Source organism: Drosophila ficusphila, unplaced genomic scaffold, assembly GCF_018152265.1.
Source record: "Drosophila ficusphila isolate 14025-0441.05 unplaced genomic scaffold, ASM1815226v1 contig_791, whole genome shotgun sequence".
In the NCBI taxonomy this organism is placed as follows: Eukaryota; Metazoa; Arthropoda; class Insecta; order Diptera; family Drosophilidae; genus Drosophila; species Drosophila ficusphila.
In genome coordinates this window covers 1,349,274-1,364,825 of record NW_025064737.1, presented here as the reverse complement: position 1 = coordinate 1,364,825, position 15,552 = coordinate 1,349,274, and the positions used below count along the sequence as shown (strand labels likewise).

Sequence of the window (15,552 nt, the reverse complement as noted above, 5' to 3'; positions counted from 1 at the left end):
TGTGTAAGTCTCCTAAAGAAAAATATATAATATATACTCTGCTACAATAAAATGTAATATTAAATACTTTTTTTAATAAGAAGAGCAACAGGTTTCGAGGGTAACCAAACCGCTTGAACCTCTCCCAATTATGTTGGCGTTACAGCTCTTCAAAACAAGCATCATGTTTATTCTATTTTGTATTGTTATTAAACACCATACAAAAGTAACAAAATAATCCCAGAAAAACATGAAATGAACTAGTGCTCCATCCGCAATGGAATTTTCAGCCAGAACCGCTCGAAAACCTTCGCAATGACTTCTCTTTGTTGGGTGGCCATTCGGAAGTGGAGTGTCGCTTCAAAGCTGAGCTCGAAATCCAATTAGCGTTCAGCTGGAGCGACAGCCGCCTAAATAACCGTTTAAGGTCGTCGGGCGGGGGTGGGGTTGTCCGCGGTCCGACATTATATTGCCGGGCAGGGAAATAAAATCAGAAATCGGTATGGGTGAGCTGCAAGTGCAGAGTCGATTTGAAAAACCGTTGTTATGCATTTGCGCATGCGCTGCATACGATATGGCCGCCATTAGTGAGCGAGTATTTTTCGAAAGCGCCGGCGATCATCATTACCGTCGTTATCGATTTTGGGGGTTTCTGGTCCGAGGGGCTCGGGGGTGGAGTTTGGATACCCATCATAGTGCACGTTCGGGTATGCGACTTCTGAGGCCAATATTAATTCGGCAGCCCGCTCGACTCAAGTGCGATTCAATCAAGAAGGCATTATGCTCGCCTCGGCTTTGTCACCGCTCAGCCTTGGCAGCGTGCCGCCCACCGCCGTCCTACCTCAAGTCCACAATCCCTCCCCCTCCACCGCCACCCCCTTAACCCCACCAGCCGCTCCAGCAACAAGCGCTTCTAGTCTTGAGCGTCTCGCATTTTGATATGGTCGGCGTGGTTTTGTGACGCAAGTGCACGCCGCTGACATCGAGCTTGGGCAGAGTGCCATCGAGGCGGTATAAAAGCCCCAGTTGGACGTCGTTCAAATCAGTTCACCACCAATTTCGGTATCTAGAGCAACCACCCAACCCAAGCAACCCAAAATGGCATTCAAAGTAAGGACTAAGTTCTCAAGTGCGAAAGAAAGTGACAAGTGATCAAATCAACAAGACTTTCCTATTAGTTCAATGGATTTATTACCACTGAAACCTACATGCTTTTCTATGGAAGTGTAATTGAAATTCGGTTCTCAACTTGCAGTTCACCATCCTCTTCGCCGCCTGCATCGCCGTGGCCAGCGCCGGCCTCATTCCCGCCGCAGCTCCATTGGCCGCCGTGGCCCAGGTGGAGGAGTACGACCCCCACCCGCAGTACTCCTACGGCTACGACGTCAAGGACGCCATCTCCGGGGACTCGAAGACGGCGGTGGAGCACCGCGACGGCGACATCGTCCAGGGACAGTACTCGCTGAACGACGCCGACGGATACCGCCGCATCGTGGACTACACCGCCGACCCCATCAACGGATTCAACGCGGTGGTGCGCCGTGAGCCGCTGGTGGCCGCCGTTGCCGCCGCTCCCGCCGCCGTTGTGGCCGCCCCCGCTCCGGTCGTCCGTGCCGCCGTCGCCGCCCCCGTCGTCCGTGCCGCTGCTCCCCTGACCGCCGCCTACGCCGCCGCCCCAGCTCCCCTCGCCTACGCCGCCGCCGCCCCCGCTCCCCTCGCCTACGCCGCCCCTGCGCCCATCGTCAAGGCCGCCCCCCTGGTCGCCGCCGGACCCGCCGTCGTCAAGACCCAGTTCGCTTCGCCTCTTATCTCGTACGCCTATTAGGTAACTGAATAATAGGTGACCACGACCCGATAATTGCCGTTAGTTGTTATTGAATAAAAGGATGTGATCTAATTGAATGGAAATCCAAAGTTGTTCATTATTTTGGGGGCTGCACTGCGCCTTTATCACAGAAATGGCATTCAAAAATTGATTTGATGAAATATATTCTGCCCTGCAAATACTTAACTAAATTCAAAGCATGAATTCACTGTGCCTTTTGCCTTTTATTTCACATCTCATGTCATAAGCAGACGATGGCTTATGTTACCAATAAAATAATTTCATAATTAGTGTTTGGCTTAAAATCTATACAAATCTTGTTTAAAGATGTACAATCATAAGTTGAAATTCTGTGCAACTGGTGACTTTTGATTTATACTGATTTTAAATTGTTGATAAATACTTTTCTAGTATCTTATTTAGAGCAACTAATTTTAGATTTTCTTCCCGTAAGTTTATTCAACCATTAACCATTGACAAGTAGATTACAAAAATTATATTGGGTGCAAGTTCGGAACAGGGCTGAAAACTTTAAATTAATTCTATAAATAAGCTTTGATCTTTACAAAAAGAGGTTTCACAGAAACAAGTTTAAAATTTTACAATTTATTTTGCTATGAATATATGTTAACACATTGACGAACTGTAATCTTGATTGTTATTAGTTGGCTTTCATTAGTAGAAAACGGAGCGCATTACAATTTTATATTCAAATGACCGCAAACTCTTTCACTACAATTTAAAATTAAAACTCACTCTGTTATATCAGGAAGCATTTTTGATTCAGATTGAACTTAAATTCCTCTTTAAATTCCAAGGGGCTTTGTTAAAACAGAAAGTCTTGTTTACTTTCACTCTCCCACGACCGTTTTCAAGGCCGCCTCAGAAGAAAGAATGCATAAAGAGCGACAGCTACCGACAAAATAGCACTCACTGTCGCTGGACGGCAACAATGAAGTAATGTCGCATAATTGGACAGCGAAACAGCAAAACAGCAAAACAGCAGTCCAACACGTCCAAGAACGCACAAAATGCGCGACAAGACAGCAAAGGCAATGCCAGAAGCGTTTTGGCCGGGCCAATGTAAGGTCCATAAGACAGTTCCAGCGAATACAAATTGAAAGAGGGAAGCCCCAAAAGCCGTCTACTCACTCCGGCAGAGCCCGTGTAAACTGGGCTTAAGTGAGGTGGTCAAGTTTTCAATGCGACACGAGCATGGTTGTAATTCGCCTGGTTAAGTTTATGGGCCTCGCCGCGAGTTGCGCATGCGCACTGGCATTAAAATCTGATCTTTGGGCCGCTGTACTTACATGCTAAGCATGGGAATGGAAATGCAAATGGGTAGCGGAGTCCGTTCGCTCCAACGGTAATTAACAATGCCGGCTGACTTTGACCTTAACCCTCGTCGTCCGTTGTCCGTTGTCCGCTGTCCTCCTCGAAGTACCTTGGCATATTTGCACTTGTCCGCGTTGGAAAGGCGGTCGGCCAGATAAGGCAATCGATTCGGGCCCAATAATGTCGCGTAAATCATTCTCAATCGGGTCCGAAGAAAAAAACAAAACGCAGAGCATCGGCGAAAGGTTTCTGGGCACGCCAAAGCTGCAACTCACCTGCAAGTGACCTTAACTGGTTTTCAAGAGCGGACTGCATTACACGCATTAAATTCAATAAGCCCTCGCCGCAGATGCTCTTATTGAAATGTTCCGATCGGATGTCTACCCCAATTTTCGTTGATTGGTGTAAAATGGGTCGGACGCGAACGCCTGATCAATTTGGGCTCTTAATGACTTATTACCGCCACAAAGTTGATTACAAAATGCATATGGTTAAAAGAGTTTTGGGAAGACCCAAGGTAATTCGAAATAATCACTTTGACTGATGTTTATTGGGTGGCAGCCGCGTAACTCCCTTCTGTTTTAGTATTTATGCTGTTTATCTGGAGTTTTTTGCTTCGTAATTCGAAAATAAGAATAAATAGTATTACTGTGCCATTCTCAGGATATTCAATGAAATGAGATCAACACACTTTCTAAAATAATTGAAACGCCTGTACCTTATATTAACACTCTGCAGACTTCTTCTTGATGACCACAAATAGTCTAAAGCTTAAAAATGTATGAATTAAACTAGATCAGATATTTTGTTGCTTTAGTCCCCAAAGTCTTTAAAAAAACATCATCTTTTCTATGAGCTTAGAAATATTCAACAATTTATTGATCTACAACGGATTCCACAAATCGGGGAGACTTCCCACTTAGTGGTGCTGGTGGTAGGCCACTGGCAGTGGGGCAGCAGCAACGGGCAGAGCCACGGGAGCCACGGTCTTCACCACGGTCTTCACGTGTTCCAGGGGCACGCGGTTGACGACGGCGTTGAATCCGTTCACCGGGTCGGAGGTGTACTGCACCACCCTCTTGAAGCCATCGGCGTCGATCAGGGAGTACTCGCCATGGACCACATCCCCGTCGCGCTCCTCCACCTGGCTCTTGGAGTCCCCGGAGAGGGAGTCCTGCACGTCGTAGGCGAACTTGTACTGGGGGTGGGGGTCGAACTCCTCGGCGGCCTTGGCCAGGACGGGCTGGGCGTGGGCCACGGCGACGGGGGCGTGGGCGTAGGTGGCCACGGCGGGGGTGGCGTGGTACACCTGCTGGACGGGAAGGACTCCGGCACTGACAGCCGACACGAAGGCGAGAACAGCGAAGAACTGAGGGGGGAAAGGGGATTTAGTACTGGAATGGGGTTAAAGAATCCTTTAAGGACTTACCTTGAAGGCCATGGCTCTGAGCTTGGAAGTGGGCTGGTTGGTTATCCGTTAACTGCTGCGAAGACAGAGAAGATGTGGAATGATTTGCTGGACCACGAGCACTGCTTTTTATACCTCTTGAAAAAGTACGAAAAGCAAAACGCGAATAACGAATTGAAATTGATTAATTCGCTGCTGGGCAAATAATTTTTGTCACTTTTCAATTTTTGCACTTTTGTTATTGTATTGTGGCTGCGCTATTTACCTTATTAATTTATCGACTGGAAAGGGGCAATTACAACAGCCCACGCAGTGAGTACAAGCTACATTTATGCAACACACAGAGACATGCAAATGTGGTGCGGCTTAGTGTCATAGGAGAGACCCTCGGGTTTTGAGTCTCTCTGGCCCTCCGCGGGCTATTCGCGAATCAGCTTTCACTATTCTGCCTTGAATGGTATATCGTGTTACCGGAACGATCTTTCGGTTGGTGGAGCAAAATGCTTGGGGAGATTACTGAGAGTGCGGAACTGACCTACACTAGGCACTGACCGGACTTGGTAAAAAGAAGTTAAACTATTAAGAACTGAAACGCTTTACAGGAAGAATTTTATAATGTGCCATTTAATAGGCGTATTTAAGAAACACATTTACATAAATCTTCATCTGAATGGTAAAATATCATTATACAGAAAAACATTTCAATTATAATGTTTTTTTAAATTAATGATTGACTAATAGCTGTCTAATTTTCTTCAACTCACTAGTAAAATAATATGATGCAGTAATTATTGAATTTGAGCGGTTCAAGAACACAAATTTTAACTTCGTGTTCGAAATAATTTATAAGTTTCACGTTTTCAGTGCCACTAAATCAATTGATTAATTTGTTTGTTTTATTTACCACCATTCTCAAGTTCCCAAGAGTAATAAAAGCAATACCATGGGTAAATTCTAATCAAATTGAAAACACATTTAAAATTAACATAACAAATCACATTTTATTATCATAGAAACAAAACAACAGATTGGATTTAGCCGTGGTCGCATCCTGCTCATTTACAAGTTGGCGATGGTGTAGGTGGGGGCGGCGTAGCGCAGGGGCGTGGTGTAGGCAGCGGTGCGCAGAACGGGGGCGGGAGCAGCCACCGCCAGAGGGGCGGAGCGGACAAGGGGCGTGGCAACCGCCAGGGGAGCGGACTTGATCAGGGGAGCGGCGACGGCCAGAGGAGCGGATCGGACAATGGGAGCGGGGGCAACGGCGGCAACGGGAGCGACTGGGGCGACGGCCTTGACCAGAGGAGCGGCGACCTTGACCACCGGCTCGGCGGCCACGACGGCGGCAAGGGGTTCACGGCGCACCACCGCGTTGAATCCGTTGACGGGGTCAGCGGTGTAGGTCACGGTGCGCTTGAAGCCATCGGCGTCGATCAGGGAGTACTCTCCGCGGACCAAGTCGCCATCGCGCTCCTCCACGTGTCCCTTGCTGTCGCCGGAGAGGGTGTCCTGCACGTCGTAGCTGTAGGTGTACTGGGGATGCGGGTCCACCTCCTCCAGCTCGACGGTCTTGGCCAGAACGGGGACGGGAGCAGGAGCAACGGCCACCGGGGCGGCGGTCCTCAGAACGGCTCCATGAGCCACGGCGAACAGAGCCAAAGCGATAACAATCTGGGGAACAAATAGGATAAGGATATGTGATGTTCTTAGAGGTGTTGGTAATAATGGTAATTGGTGGGTTCTTTTTTGTGTGCACTGGTAATCCTTAGGAACGTTTATCCTCCAAGTGGTTGTACTAACCTTTGCTGCCATTGTTGGTTGGATGATTTTGATTAACTGCTGCTGTCTTGGGCTAAAGCCAAACACTGAATGTCTGACCCAGTGTGGGCCATTGGATTTTATACGCTACTTGGTGACATTGATGACACCTAATTGGAATTCATTTTTGGCGCATCGCCACGAACGCCGCAGGTGGCTTGTAAAAATTGTCACGCACCTTCTTCAGTTCTGCCCATTTGAAAGTGTTCGCCTGAAATACCCAGCTGCACTTAATTGCTTACGCCAAGCCAATTTTAATTACCATTTTCCAAGAAGTTTTTGCTGTATTACTAAATTAATTATATCCGTTTTTCCAAAAATATTTTCTGTTTTATTTTGTTATGTTTAGATATATTTTCGAAGGTAAAAAAATTAATTTTTTCGTTAAGCTTTAAGGATATGAAATCTTATTAAATTTAAGTTCGAACGTAATTTATGGTAATACTACCTTTGCTGTTCGAATTATTACAAAACAAGAAAAGGCATTCCAATTTGGCATATACAGTAGAATCCTGTTATAACGACTCCGCTTATAGTGTCCGTCCGGGTATTGCGACGAAAACTCGATGGCTTGATTGGTCCCCAGACAGACTTATACACGTAAATCCTTCTGCTTAGTGCGTCTTCCGGGTATAACGACGAAAAATCGTCGGTCCCTTGAAAGTCGCTATAAGCGGATTCTACTGTATTATATAATGATTTCCAAAAGGAACACATACCGAAATAAGTAACGATAAGATTAAGACAGAGAAACCTGCTCAACCAGCAATTTTAGGGTTAATTTTCTAAATTTTAACTACTATACGGAGATACAATTATTTAAAATAGTTATTGTTTGATTTTGTAATAAATGTTTATAACACATTTAAAAACAAGAAAAAAAGCTAGCTTTGGCAAGCCGAAGCGTATATACCCTTGCAATCATCAAATATTTCGAACAGAATACACAAAGGCTAAACAACATCGAAGCTTAGACGATTTTTCTATTCATTTTCCATATTTTCGACTATAGATCATATGGGAGCTATATATAGTTGTCCGATTTTGATCAAATTAAATTCGTAATTCAAGAGTCGTAAGAAAACTCTATATTCCAAAAAATCATACTTGTATGATGAAAAACAACGATGTTATAATTTTATTTCCGTTATTTCTATATAGATTTTTCGATCTTTTCTATGGCAGCTATAAGATATAGTTGACCGATTTTTATGAAACTTTTTTCTCAATATAAACGTTGTTAAAAAACTTAATATTCAAAAAATCATGCTCGTGGGATAAAAAACAACGATGTTATCAATTTTTTTCCATTAATTCTCTATATAATATTCGATCTCTCCTATGGCAGCTATACGATAGAGTTATCCGATTTTGATAAAATTTAATCCGAAATTCAATAACAGTTAGAAAACGCCATCTTGAAGAATTCAAGTCGATCTGATCAAAAACAACAGAGTGAGAATTTTTTATTTCATTCTCTTGTATTGGAGCTATCCGATATAGTCGGCCGATCCGGCCCGTTCCGACTTATATACTGCGTGCAACAACTACACAACTTTTGGGAAAGTTTCAGCACGATAGCTTTAAAACTGAGAGACTAGTTTGCGCGGAAACGGACAGACGGACAGAAGGACAGACGGACAGACGTACATCTATATTTCGATTCTGCTCGTGATGCTGATCAAGAATATATATACTTTATGGGGTCTGAGGTGTCTCCTTCACTGCGTTGCAAACTTCTGACTGAAATTATAATACCCTTTTGCTCTGCAAGGGTATAATAAATTGAATATATATAAGTTTAAGTAATATAAAGATTACCAGAAATTCAGCTCTAAAGATACAAATTTATATTATATTTAGTTTCGAAACAAAATCAGTTTATTAAATAAAAAAGTCTTGACCTAAAAAATGTTGATCATAAACAAACATAAGTATATGCTGATGTAATTTATCCAATAATTAAATTGTTTTAGCAATCGTCAATAATTAAGTAGTTTAAATGAAATACCTATTTGTGATTAAAATTATTTCTTCCCCCTTGGTCTATTTAAGTATTGCTAAAGTTTACAAATTAGTTATAAATTTACAAATTTAATATAAAAGCTTGAGTTTTTATGATAATCCTGCAACGTAAGTTGTTCGAGGCACGTGGCTTTCAGCAGCTTTGATTTAATCCCTTTTTAAGCGACTTATTTACTAGTTCATTAACTGTTCCGTGGACCAACTGGTTTAGGCCAAAGGCAATGTCAATGCGCACGCTTTTCGTACCTCTTGGATAGATTGAATTTACTTTGATGACAAAACACAAAGATACAAAGATTGAGCACGGCTTCAATGCTACACTTTTCCCCTCTCCACACACGTTTAGCATAAATGAATTGCACTAATTACGCCAAGAGCGTGGCCAACCGGCAAAAGCAGCAATTCGGCAATTCGACGGCAGCCGCCGTGGCTCAAGAAATTGCTCCATCTCTGTATATAAACCGAGTGCTGGCCCAGTAGCCCTCACAGTTCACTTCGCCTCTCAGCAACCAACAGAAGCAGCAGCTAAGCCGTACCAAACCACTCAAAATGGCATTCAAGGTTGGCTCACAGGATTTAGCCCTCTTCAAGACCCCAGATTCTAATATTAATCCCCTTGCAGTTCGTCGCCCTCTTCGCCCTGATCGCCGCCGCCAGCGCCGGAGTCCTTCCCGTCCAGCAGGTCTACCAGGCCGCCCCCGCCGTGGCCACCTACGCCCACGCCCCCCGTCGCCGTGGCCCACGCCCAGCCCGTCCTGGCCAAGGCCGCCGAGGAGTACGACCCCCACCCCCAGTACAAGTACGCCTACGACGTGCAGGACTCCCTCTCCGGGGACTCCAAGAGCCAGGTGGAGGAGCGCGATGGCGATGTGGTCCGCGGAGAGTACTCCCTGATCGACTCCGATGGCTACAAGAGGACCGTCCAGTACACCGCCGACCCCATCAACGGATTCAACGCCGTGGTCAACCGTGAGCCCCTCGTCAAGGCCGTCGCCGTTGCCCCCGTTGTCAAGGCCGTTGCCCCAGTGGCTCACTATGCCGCCCCTGCTGTCGTGAAGACCGTGGCTCCAGTGGCTCACTATGCTGCCCCCGCTGTCGCCCACTATGCCGCTCCTGCCGTGGTTAAGACCGTTGCCCCAGTAGCCCACTATGCCGCCCCCGCTGTGGTCAAGACCGTGGCTCCCGTGGCCCACTACGCCGCCCCTGCCACCTACACCTCCTACGCCGCCCCCGCTGTTGCCTACCACCACTAAGAACTGAATCCACTCCCCATTATTGTTATAGGTTTACGAACGCCCTCTACAAATACACACATGTTATTCATTTAATTAATGCTTTGGGTTTTATTTATCCGCGAAACTTGATAGGATCATAACAACTAATTTTGCAAAAGATTTTACATAGAAACGCACACATATTATTCATTTAATTACTACTTTGGGTTTTATTTATCTTCACAACTATATGGGGTATTACCAACTAATTTTGGAAAAAGATATTTACCTAGAATTCGATTGTCGCTTAAGTACAATTAAATGTACCTATCAAATTTACTTAATCCTGTCAGGTAAAAGTCATAATGAAACGGGTATTATAGCTACAGCTTTGTCTTGTCTATTAGATTTGTAAGTAGGCTTTACATTTTTTTTATTTTAGATACTTTCAATCCCTTCATCTAATTCTTTTAATGCTCCTTAAACATGCATTTCAAAATAATTGCTAGGTAATAATGTTATTTATTTATTAATTTATATTTTTATAATGTTCTTGTAAAAAAAAAAAATTTACTGAAAACAATGTACTATATCAGTTGTTAAATAACTGAATCAGTTAACTTTCTATTTCGTTTTGAGCCATAACTTAGCGATTGCCGGTACCATTTTTTTACTAAACCAATTTCTAAAGGATAGATATTATTAATTATTATGAGCAGCAATGGCTACCCCTTCCTGCAGCCTAAGATCTAAGATAGGCATACAGTGTAAAATAAATAAATAAATTATTATTATAATTATTATTATGTTATTTTACCTTTATTAAAATTTGTAAGTTTATATACATAAAGTTATAGTATGCTTAACGGAAACAGGTTGCTCACTTATTTCTATTGTTATGTTTATAAATTGTTAATATCATACATTTCTTTTTTAAAAGAAAAAGTGGCACAAAAGGGTTATTTCTTTTCGGTAGGAATTTTTTCAGCAACATCTCGTGGTTTAAGGACTGTTTTAAAAAGTTTGGTTTTCTCATTAACATTTTGAAACTCACACAACAATTCTTGGCCTTTTCCCAAAGACGTCAAAATATGATAGTTATTTTCGATAGGTAATTTTAATGTGATATGTGGTGGGCATTGGCTGGTGCCAAGGCAGTCGATTGTTATCCCCCGGTGCCAGCTCTCCACGGTTGCCAAAGCCAAGCCCCAGCCCAACAACCGACAACCGACCAACAACCCAGCTGGGCAACAAAGAGGAGCGAAAGGCCAAGAGGTCTGGCTGATGTGTGGTTGCGTTAGACCTTTGTGTGGGAATGTGGAGCAAATTATTTCTTACCGGCAATTGGACACACATATTTGGGGCCCGGGTCTGCGTCAGAGCCCGAACATATTTGCCGGACTTGATAGCAGCCAGCAGCAGCAGTTATGTCCCAAGTAATTTGAGATTCAATTTGAGTGCGACATTAAAATTGCAAAAAGTGCGACTGTTGCTACCGGATATTTTGGCAAGCCCGAAAACCGAAAACCAAAAACCGGTCTCCATTTACCCCTCTCCAATGAAGTGCGAAAATCGAGCAGTGCCAAATACTCGAGCGGAATCGCTCACGCTAATCATGACCAATCGGGAAATACTAGCCAAGTGCTTTAAATGTAAATCTCACACTTCATAAAATTAATGCCAATTGTTCTCTTTGTACGCACTTTTAAACCTCAGTGGAGTTTGCCAAAAAATGCGATCTATAAGCCCGCTTAAGATGGATATGGGGGAATGTAATCTCAAGAAAACACGATGCGATATGAATACACTCCTAATCAGGTTGGCTTAGGGGCTTTGGAAATGGAATAATGCGAATCATTATAACAAGTATTTGTGTCTTTTGATATTTTGGCATTGCCTTGGCCTTGACATTCCACAGCTTAACTGCGAAGGTTTTTTTGGTAACATTGTACTTGGGCGGTAAAGAAATTGGATGTACTTGAATTTTCAAATGATATTTAAGTCTGGAGTACAATTTACATGGGTTGCAAACTGTTCGAATGTTATGATTTCATAAGTGCACCTTTTCAGCATGTAATTATCTTTATTAACTGATAACATTTAAGTTTATTTAATTTTTTGTGTGATAATTGCTATCTAACCCATGAAATCCTTATTTTATATCCTCCAAAGTCAGTTAAAGACTCTTGGTTACATAGAATTGAGAAATGTTTATTGAAAATATGTACACAGAGAGTAAAACTAAAAAACACGGCTAGGCTAATAGCTAAATGAGTTCTCGTGATGGGTTAATACTTCCGCTGTTCAGGTGATCTGTGATCCGGTCGAGAGGCCCTTACTGGTGGTGGTAGTACTCATGACCCTCGTGGGCGGCCTGCGAGTGGGCGGGGGACTCGTAGCTGGCGTAGTGGTGCTGCTGGTGCTCCTGCTCCTGCGGCTGCTCCGCCTGGTGGGTGGGGTAGGCGGGGGCGGTGTAGGCGTGGGCGGGGGCGGCATAGGTGGGGGCCACGTAGGCGGGGGCGGGGGCGGCATAGCTCTTGATCACGGGGGCGGGGGCGTGGTGGTACTGGGCGGGAGCAGCTGCCACCACCTTGTGGTGCACATGGGCCAGCGGCTCGCGGTGAACCACAGCGTTGAATCCGTTAACGGAGTCGGCGGTGTACTTCACTGTGCGGCGGAAGCCATCGGCGTCGTCGAGGGAGTACTCGCCTTGGACCACATCGCCGTCCCTGGACTCCACCTGGCTCTTAGAGTCGCCGGAGAGGGCGTCCTGCACGTCGTAGGCGAAGTTGTACTTGGGATGCGGATCATCGGGGTAGACCTCGTGGCCGTGGGGATGGATCTCGTGCTGCTTCTGGTAGATCACGTGCTGCGGCTGGTGGGCCTGGTACAGCTGGGGCTGCTGCTCGTGCTGCTCCACGGGGATGAGTCCAGCGGAGGCGGCCGCCAGGCAGCAGGAAACCAATGCAAGGAGCTGGAGAGTGCGAACAAAGTTATAACATTATCCGCTGTTGAATTACATCAGCATTGGCTTACCTTGAAAGCCATTTGGCGAGTGTTTGAGGTCAGTGGTTGCAGAGCGGTGGATGCGAGACTTTGTCCTCCTTGTGTGGAGTGCGTGGCTTGAATAATAATCGATCCGCGGCTGCATTTGTATTTATAGACGAAAATTTCGTTGGCCCATTGTCTCTCCGCCGGCCTTTCTTTCACTTTTTCACTAGGAGGCTTACAGAAACCACTTCGATCGTAATTCATTTGCATGCCTCCCCTCCGTCGATCGGTAGATTTACCCAAAAAGATTTGCACCCACGAGTCACACCCATTTCGCTATTGTTATGAATGGGAGACGGACGGCGAAAAAAATCAGACAAAGCGGCCAAAGTCGTTACAAACAAAAGACTTAAGCGAGCAACTCGCCGCGGATCAGCGGTTCGTGGAGCGGGGAATTGGGGGTCGTGGTTTTGGGGCTCACTCGAGTCATGTAAGTAACCCAATAAATCGCCGCTTGATCGATGAACAGCATTGCACTTGACACAAGCGCACACACATGCAGAAAAAATAGAGAAAAACCCTAGTGAGAGACACACCTCCTCCATCCTCCCCGTGGCAAGTGACCCAAAAAAGATGCCTGATCACCTCGCACGGAGCAAATGGACAGCGGACTCGAGCTTTCTGGTCGAAGCTTTCTGCTCTCAGCTTTACAGCCATAATTGTGGCACTGGTAAGTGCTCAATCATGGTCGCAGTCGAATTGGGCAGGAAAGTGACTCAACCGGCGGCCAAGTGATGTAATAAAATGTTGTGCGGGGGCGGGGAGCCAAAGAATTTCGTTTGAAGGCCGTCGTGAGAGCAATGAAAGCGGTAATATGATAAAAGCAAATATTTCTAGAGGGCAATTATAAAAGTGGTATTGATTTCCATAATCTAATACATTTATTGGAAACAATATAAAGCATATACTGGTCATTTTTTAGGAACAATCGCTCAAGGTGAATAAAATGCTGATCGACAATTAACAATGCATAAGCAAGATAATGTTTGTCCAAGCCTTTAGCTTTCTAAAAATTATTAGTTTATGCTAATGTTGTTAATAAGAGCTTAATAACAAAGTTTTCTAAGTTGTCTGTTGTAAAACTCAAAACTGTTTTAATTACATTTTAATTGCTCTTTCGAATCCAATAGATTCAAGAATCAATGACCGGCTAAGGCCAAATTAGTGCTTCACCCGTTTTCGGTTTCGCAATTAACCATTTATATTTACTTCCATTTCACTTTCAATCCGACGTTTTAATTAGCAAATTTGTTACTTGCCATTGTTGTGCAGAGGTACGAGATCATTACCCGGCAATCAAACAATGAGTCCGACAATAAAAAGAACGATTCGAATCTCGTCTGACGTGCGTCTGGCCGCGGTCAAACCAGTTCCTGTTCACTTCTATTCGCCATCGTCATCGTAGGAGCACGAGTGAATATAGGTGCTACAATTGGAGGGAAAAGCCGGCTACTTAGATCCGTTAGAAACAATCTGAAAATCGACCACACCATCCGGAAGCTAGTTGTCTATATGCCAAGTCACAAACGTCTACGAACAAAACTTTTTAACAAATTTGTTAGCAAATCGTGATCATATTTTTATCCAAAATTTAAATTAAAAACTTTAAAAGAAGGATGGGTATAGACGTCGGATCCCAAAATATTCTAAGTGTACTTGTATACATGTGTGTGACATCTAAAGATATCAAGCACAAGAATTACGTAAATGCATACTTGCATATATATACTTTATCGTCATAGCAAACTAAAAGAAAGCGGGTATTTCTTTCAACTTTTAAATAAGAACTTTGTTTACTTAGTTAATCCGTATATCTACACCGTTAATTTCTTGGAATTATGAATTGTGAGGCATAACCACCACAAAACTCGTTAAAAATGAACAGAAATTTAAACTTTCAGACTACCGTTTGTAAATCTTTCAGTTAAAACTGAACTCTATAACTAATAATAAAGTTGCTTAATTAAATAAGATTTGGTCACTCAATACAAATATAAAGATACAATTGCAATATTTTATAGATATTATGGGCTACCTTCAGCTGCTTTTAATAAGAATTTGAAATTTATGTGTGTTATGTTATCAAGGAAAGTGCCGCCATTCATGCTACGTTTGCAGAGTTTTTCGGGTGCAGGCATACGGCGTTTTCGCAGCGCTCCCCAGGGAAACTCACCCGCTTCAGCCTCATTCGTCAACCAGCATTTTGGGTTTGGCTGTCAACGTTTTAAGGTATTCGGGAGAGAGGTGCTGGACCAGGACGACTAAGCCACATGATGCCACTGTCGTCCCATGTCGTCGACTACGCACATTTCTGACAGAAGCGGTGAAAATTTAAGATTGATCACCGGGCCGAGTGTTGGCTGGAAATTGGTTGAGTTGTTTGGATTTTGGGTGTCTTGGTGTCCGGGTGTCGAAGTCGAGTGCCTGCTAAAACCCAAATAATGTCGGAAAATGTCCGCCCGCAGCAGAGTCCCCGAAGGATATGCTGGACCGGCCGGGCGAAGAGGTGGTATCCATCAGGTTGGCTTAATTTAATTAGCCAGCCACTCCGGCGAGCGGACACCCCTGACCAAACACGAATTCAACTGTGAGGTCAATGCTGCGCCGAATTAAAAAATTCCAACGGAACGAATTCGAATTGAAAATAATAAAAGTAATCGCTTCAGTAGCCTGCTGGCCGTCAACGGGCGGCTAACGCGAAGACATTGTCTCAATTGGACAACTGTTGAAAAAGCGGCTGTTAATTACAATTTAGTTTGCTTAATTTCCGAGGGAAACACGCGGACACTTGAGCACAGGCATTTGTTTGGCTTAATCATCGGCGAGCGCAATCCACCAAGGGTTAGCTCGAAAATAGTTTATGGGAATTACAAAGCGAAGTAAACGCTGTCCAGCCGGCG

The 15,552-nt window shown here is 44.3% G+C and overlaps 5 protein-coding genes across 5 annotated transcripts; 2 read left to right on the top strand and 3 right to left on the bottom strand.

Annotated features, from left to right (window-relative positions):
- Positions 1-1,013: 1,013 nt before the first annotated feature.
- LOC108091767 (larval cuticle protein A2B) lies at positions 1,014-1,887 on the top strand. Its single transcript, XM_017191112.1, has 2 exons — positions 1,014-1,089; positions 1,235-1,887. The coding sequence occupies exons 1-2, from the start codon at positions 1,078-1,080 to the stop codon at positions 1,802-1,804; spliced, it is 582 nt and encodes a 193-aa protein (XP_017046601.1). The 5' UTR covers positions 1,014-1,077; the 3' UTR covers positions 1,805-1,887.
- Positions 1,888-4,058: 2,171 nt separating this feature from the next.
- LOC108091769 (larval cuticle protein A2B) lies at positions 4,059-4,601 on the bottom strand. The gene is made up of 2 exons (XM_017191116.1): positions 4,569-4,601; positions 4,059-4,508 (listed from the first exon to the last, which is right to left on the bottom strand). The coding sequence occupies exons 1-2, from the start codon at positions 4,578-4,580 to the stop codon at positions 4,059-4,061; spliced, it is 462 nt and encodes a 153-aa protein (XP_017046605.1). The 5' UTR covers positions 4,581-4,601.
- Positions 4,602-5,592: 991 nt separating this feature from the next.
- LOC108091754 (larval cuticle protein A2B) lies at positions 5,593-6,424 on the bottom strand. Its single transcript, XM_017191098.1, has 2 exons — positions 6,345-6,424; positions 5,593-6,215 (listed from the first exon to the last, which is right to left on the bottom strand). Exons 1-2 carry the CDS (start codon positions 6,354-6,356, stop codon positions 5,607-5,609), a joined length of 621 nt encoding a protein of 206 aa, XP_017046587.1. The 5' UTR covers positions 6,357-6,424; the 3' UTR covers positions 5,593-5,606.
- A 2,469-nt stretch (positions 6,425-8,893) lies between these two features.
- LOC108091746 (larval cuticle protein A2B) lies at positions 8,894-9,715 on the top strand. Its single transcript, XM_017191088.2, is given in 3 exon segments — positions 8,894-8,948; positions 9,010-9,104; positions 9,106-9,715. Coding segments are annotated over 3 exon segments (642 nt in total). The 5' UTR covers positions 8,894-8,936; the 3' UTR covers positions 9,641-9,715.
- A 2,134-nt stretch (positions 9,716-11,849) lies between these two features.
- On the bottom strand, positions 11,850-12,721 carry LOC108091757 (cuticle protein 18.6). Its single transcript, XM_017191100.1, has 2 exons — positions 12,638-12,721; positions 11,850-12,575 (listed from the first exon to the last, which is right to left on the bottom strand). Exons 1-2 carry the CDS (start codon positions 12,647-12,649, stop codon positions 11,937-11,939), a joined length of 651 nt encoding a protein of 216 aa, XP_017046589.1. The 5' UTR covers positions 12,650-12,721; the 3' UTR covers positions 11,850-11,936.
- Between the last annotated feature and the right edge of the window lie 2,831 nt (positions 12,722-15,552).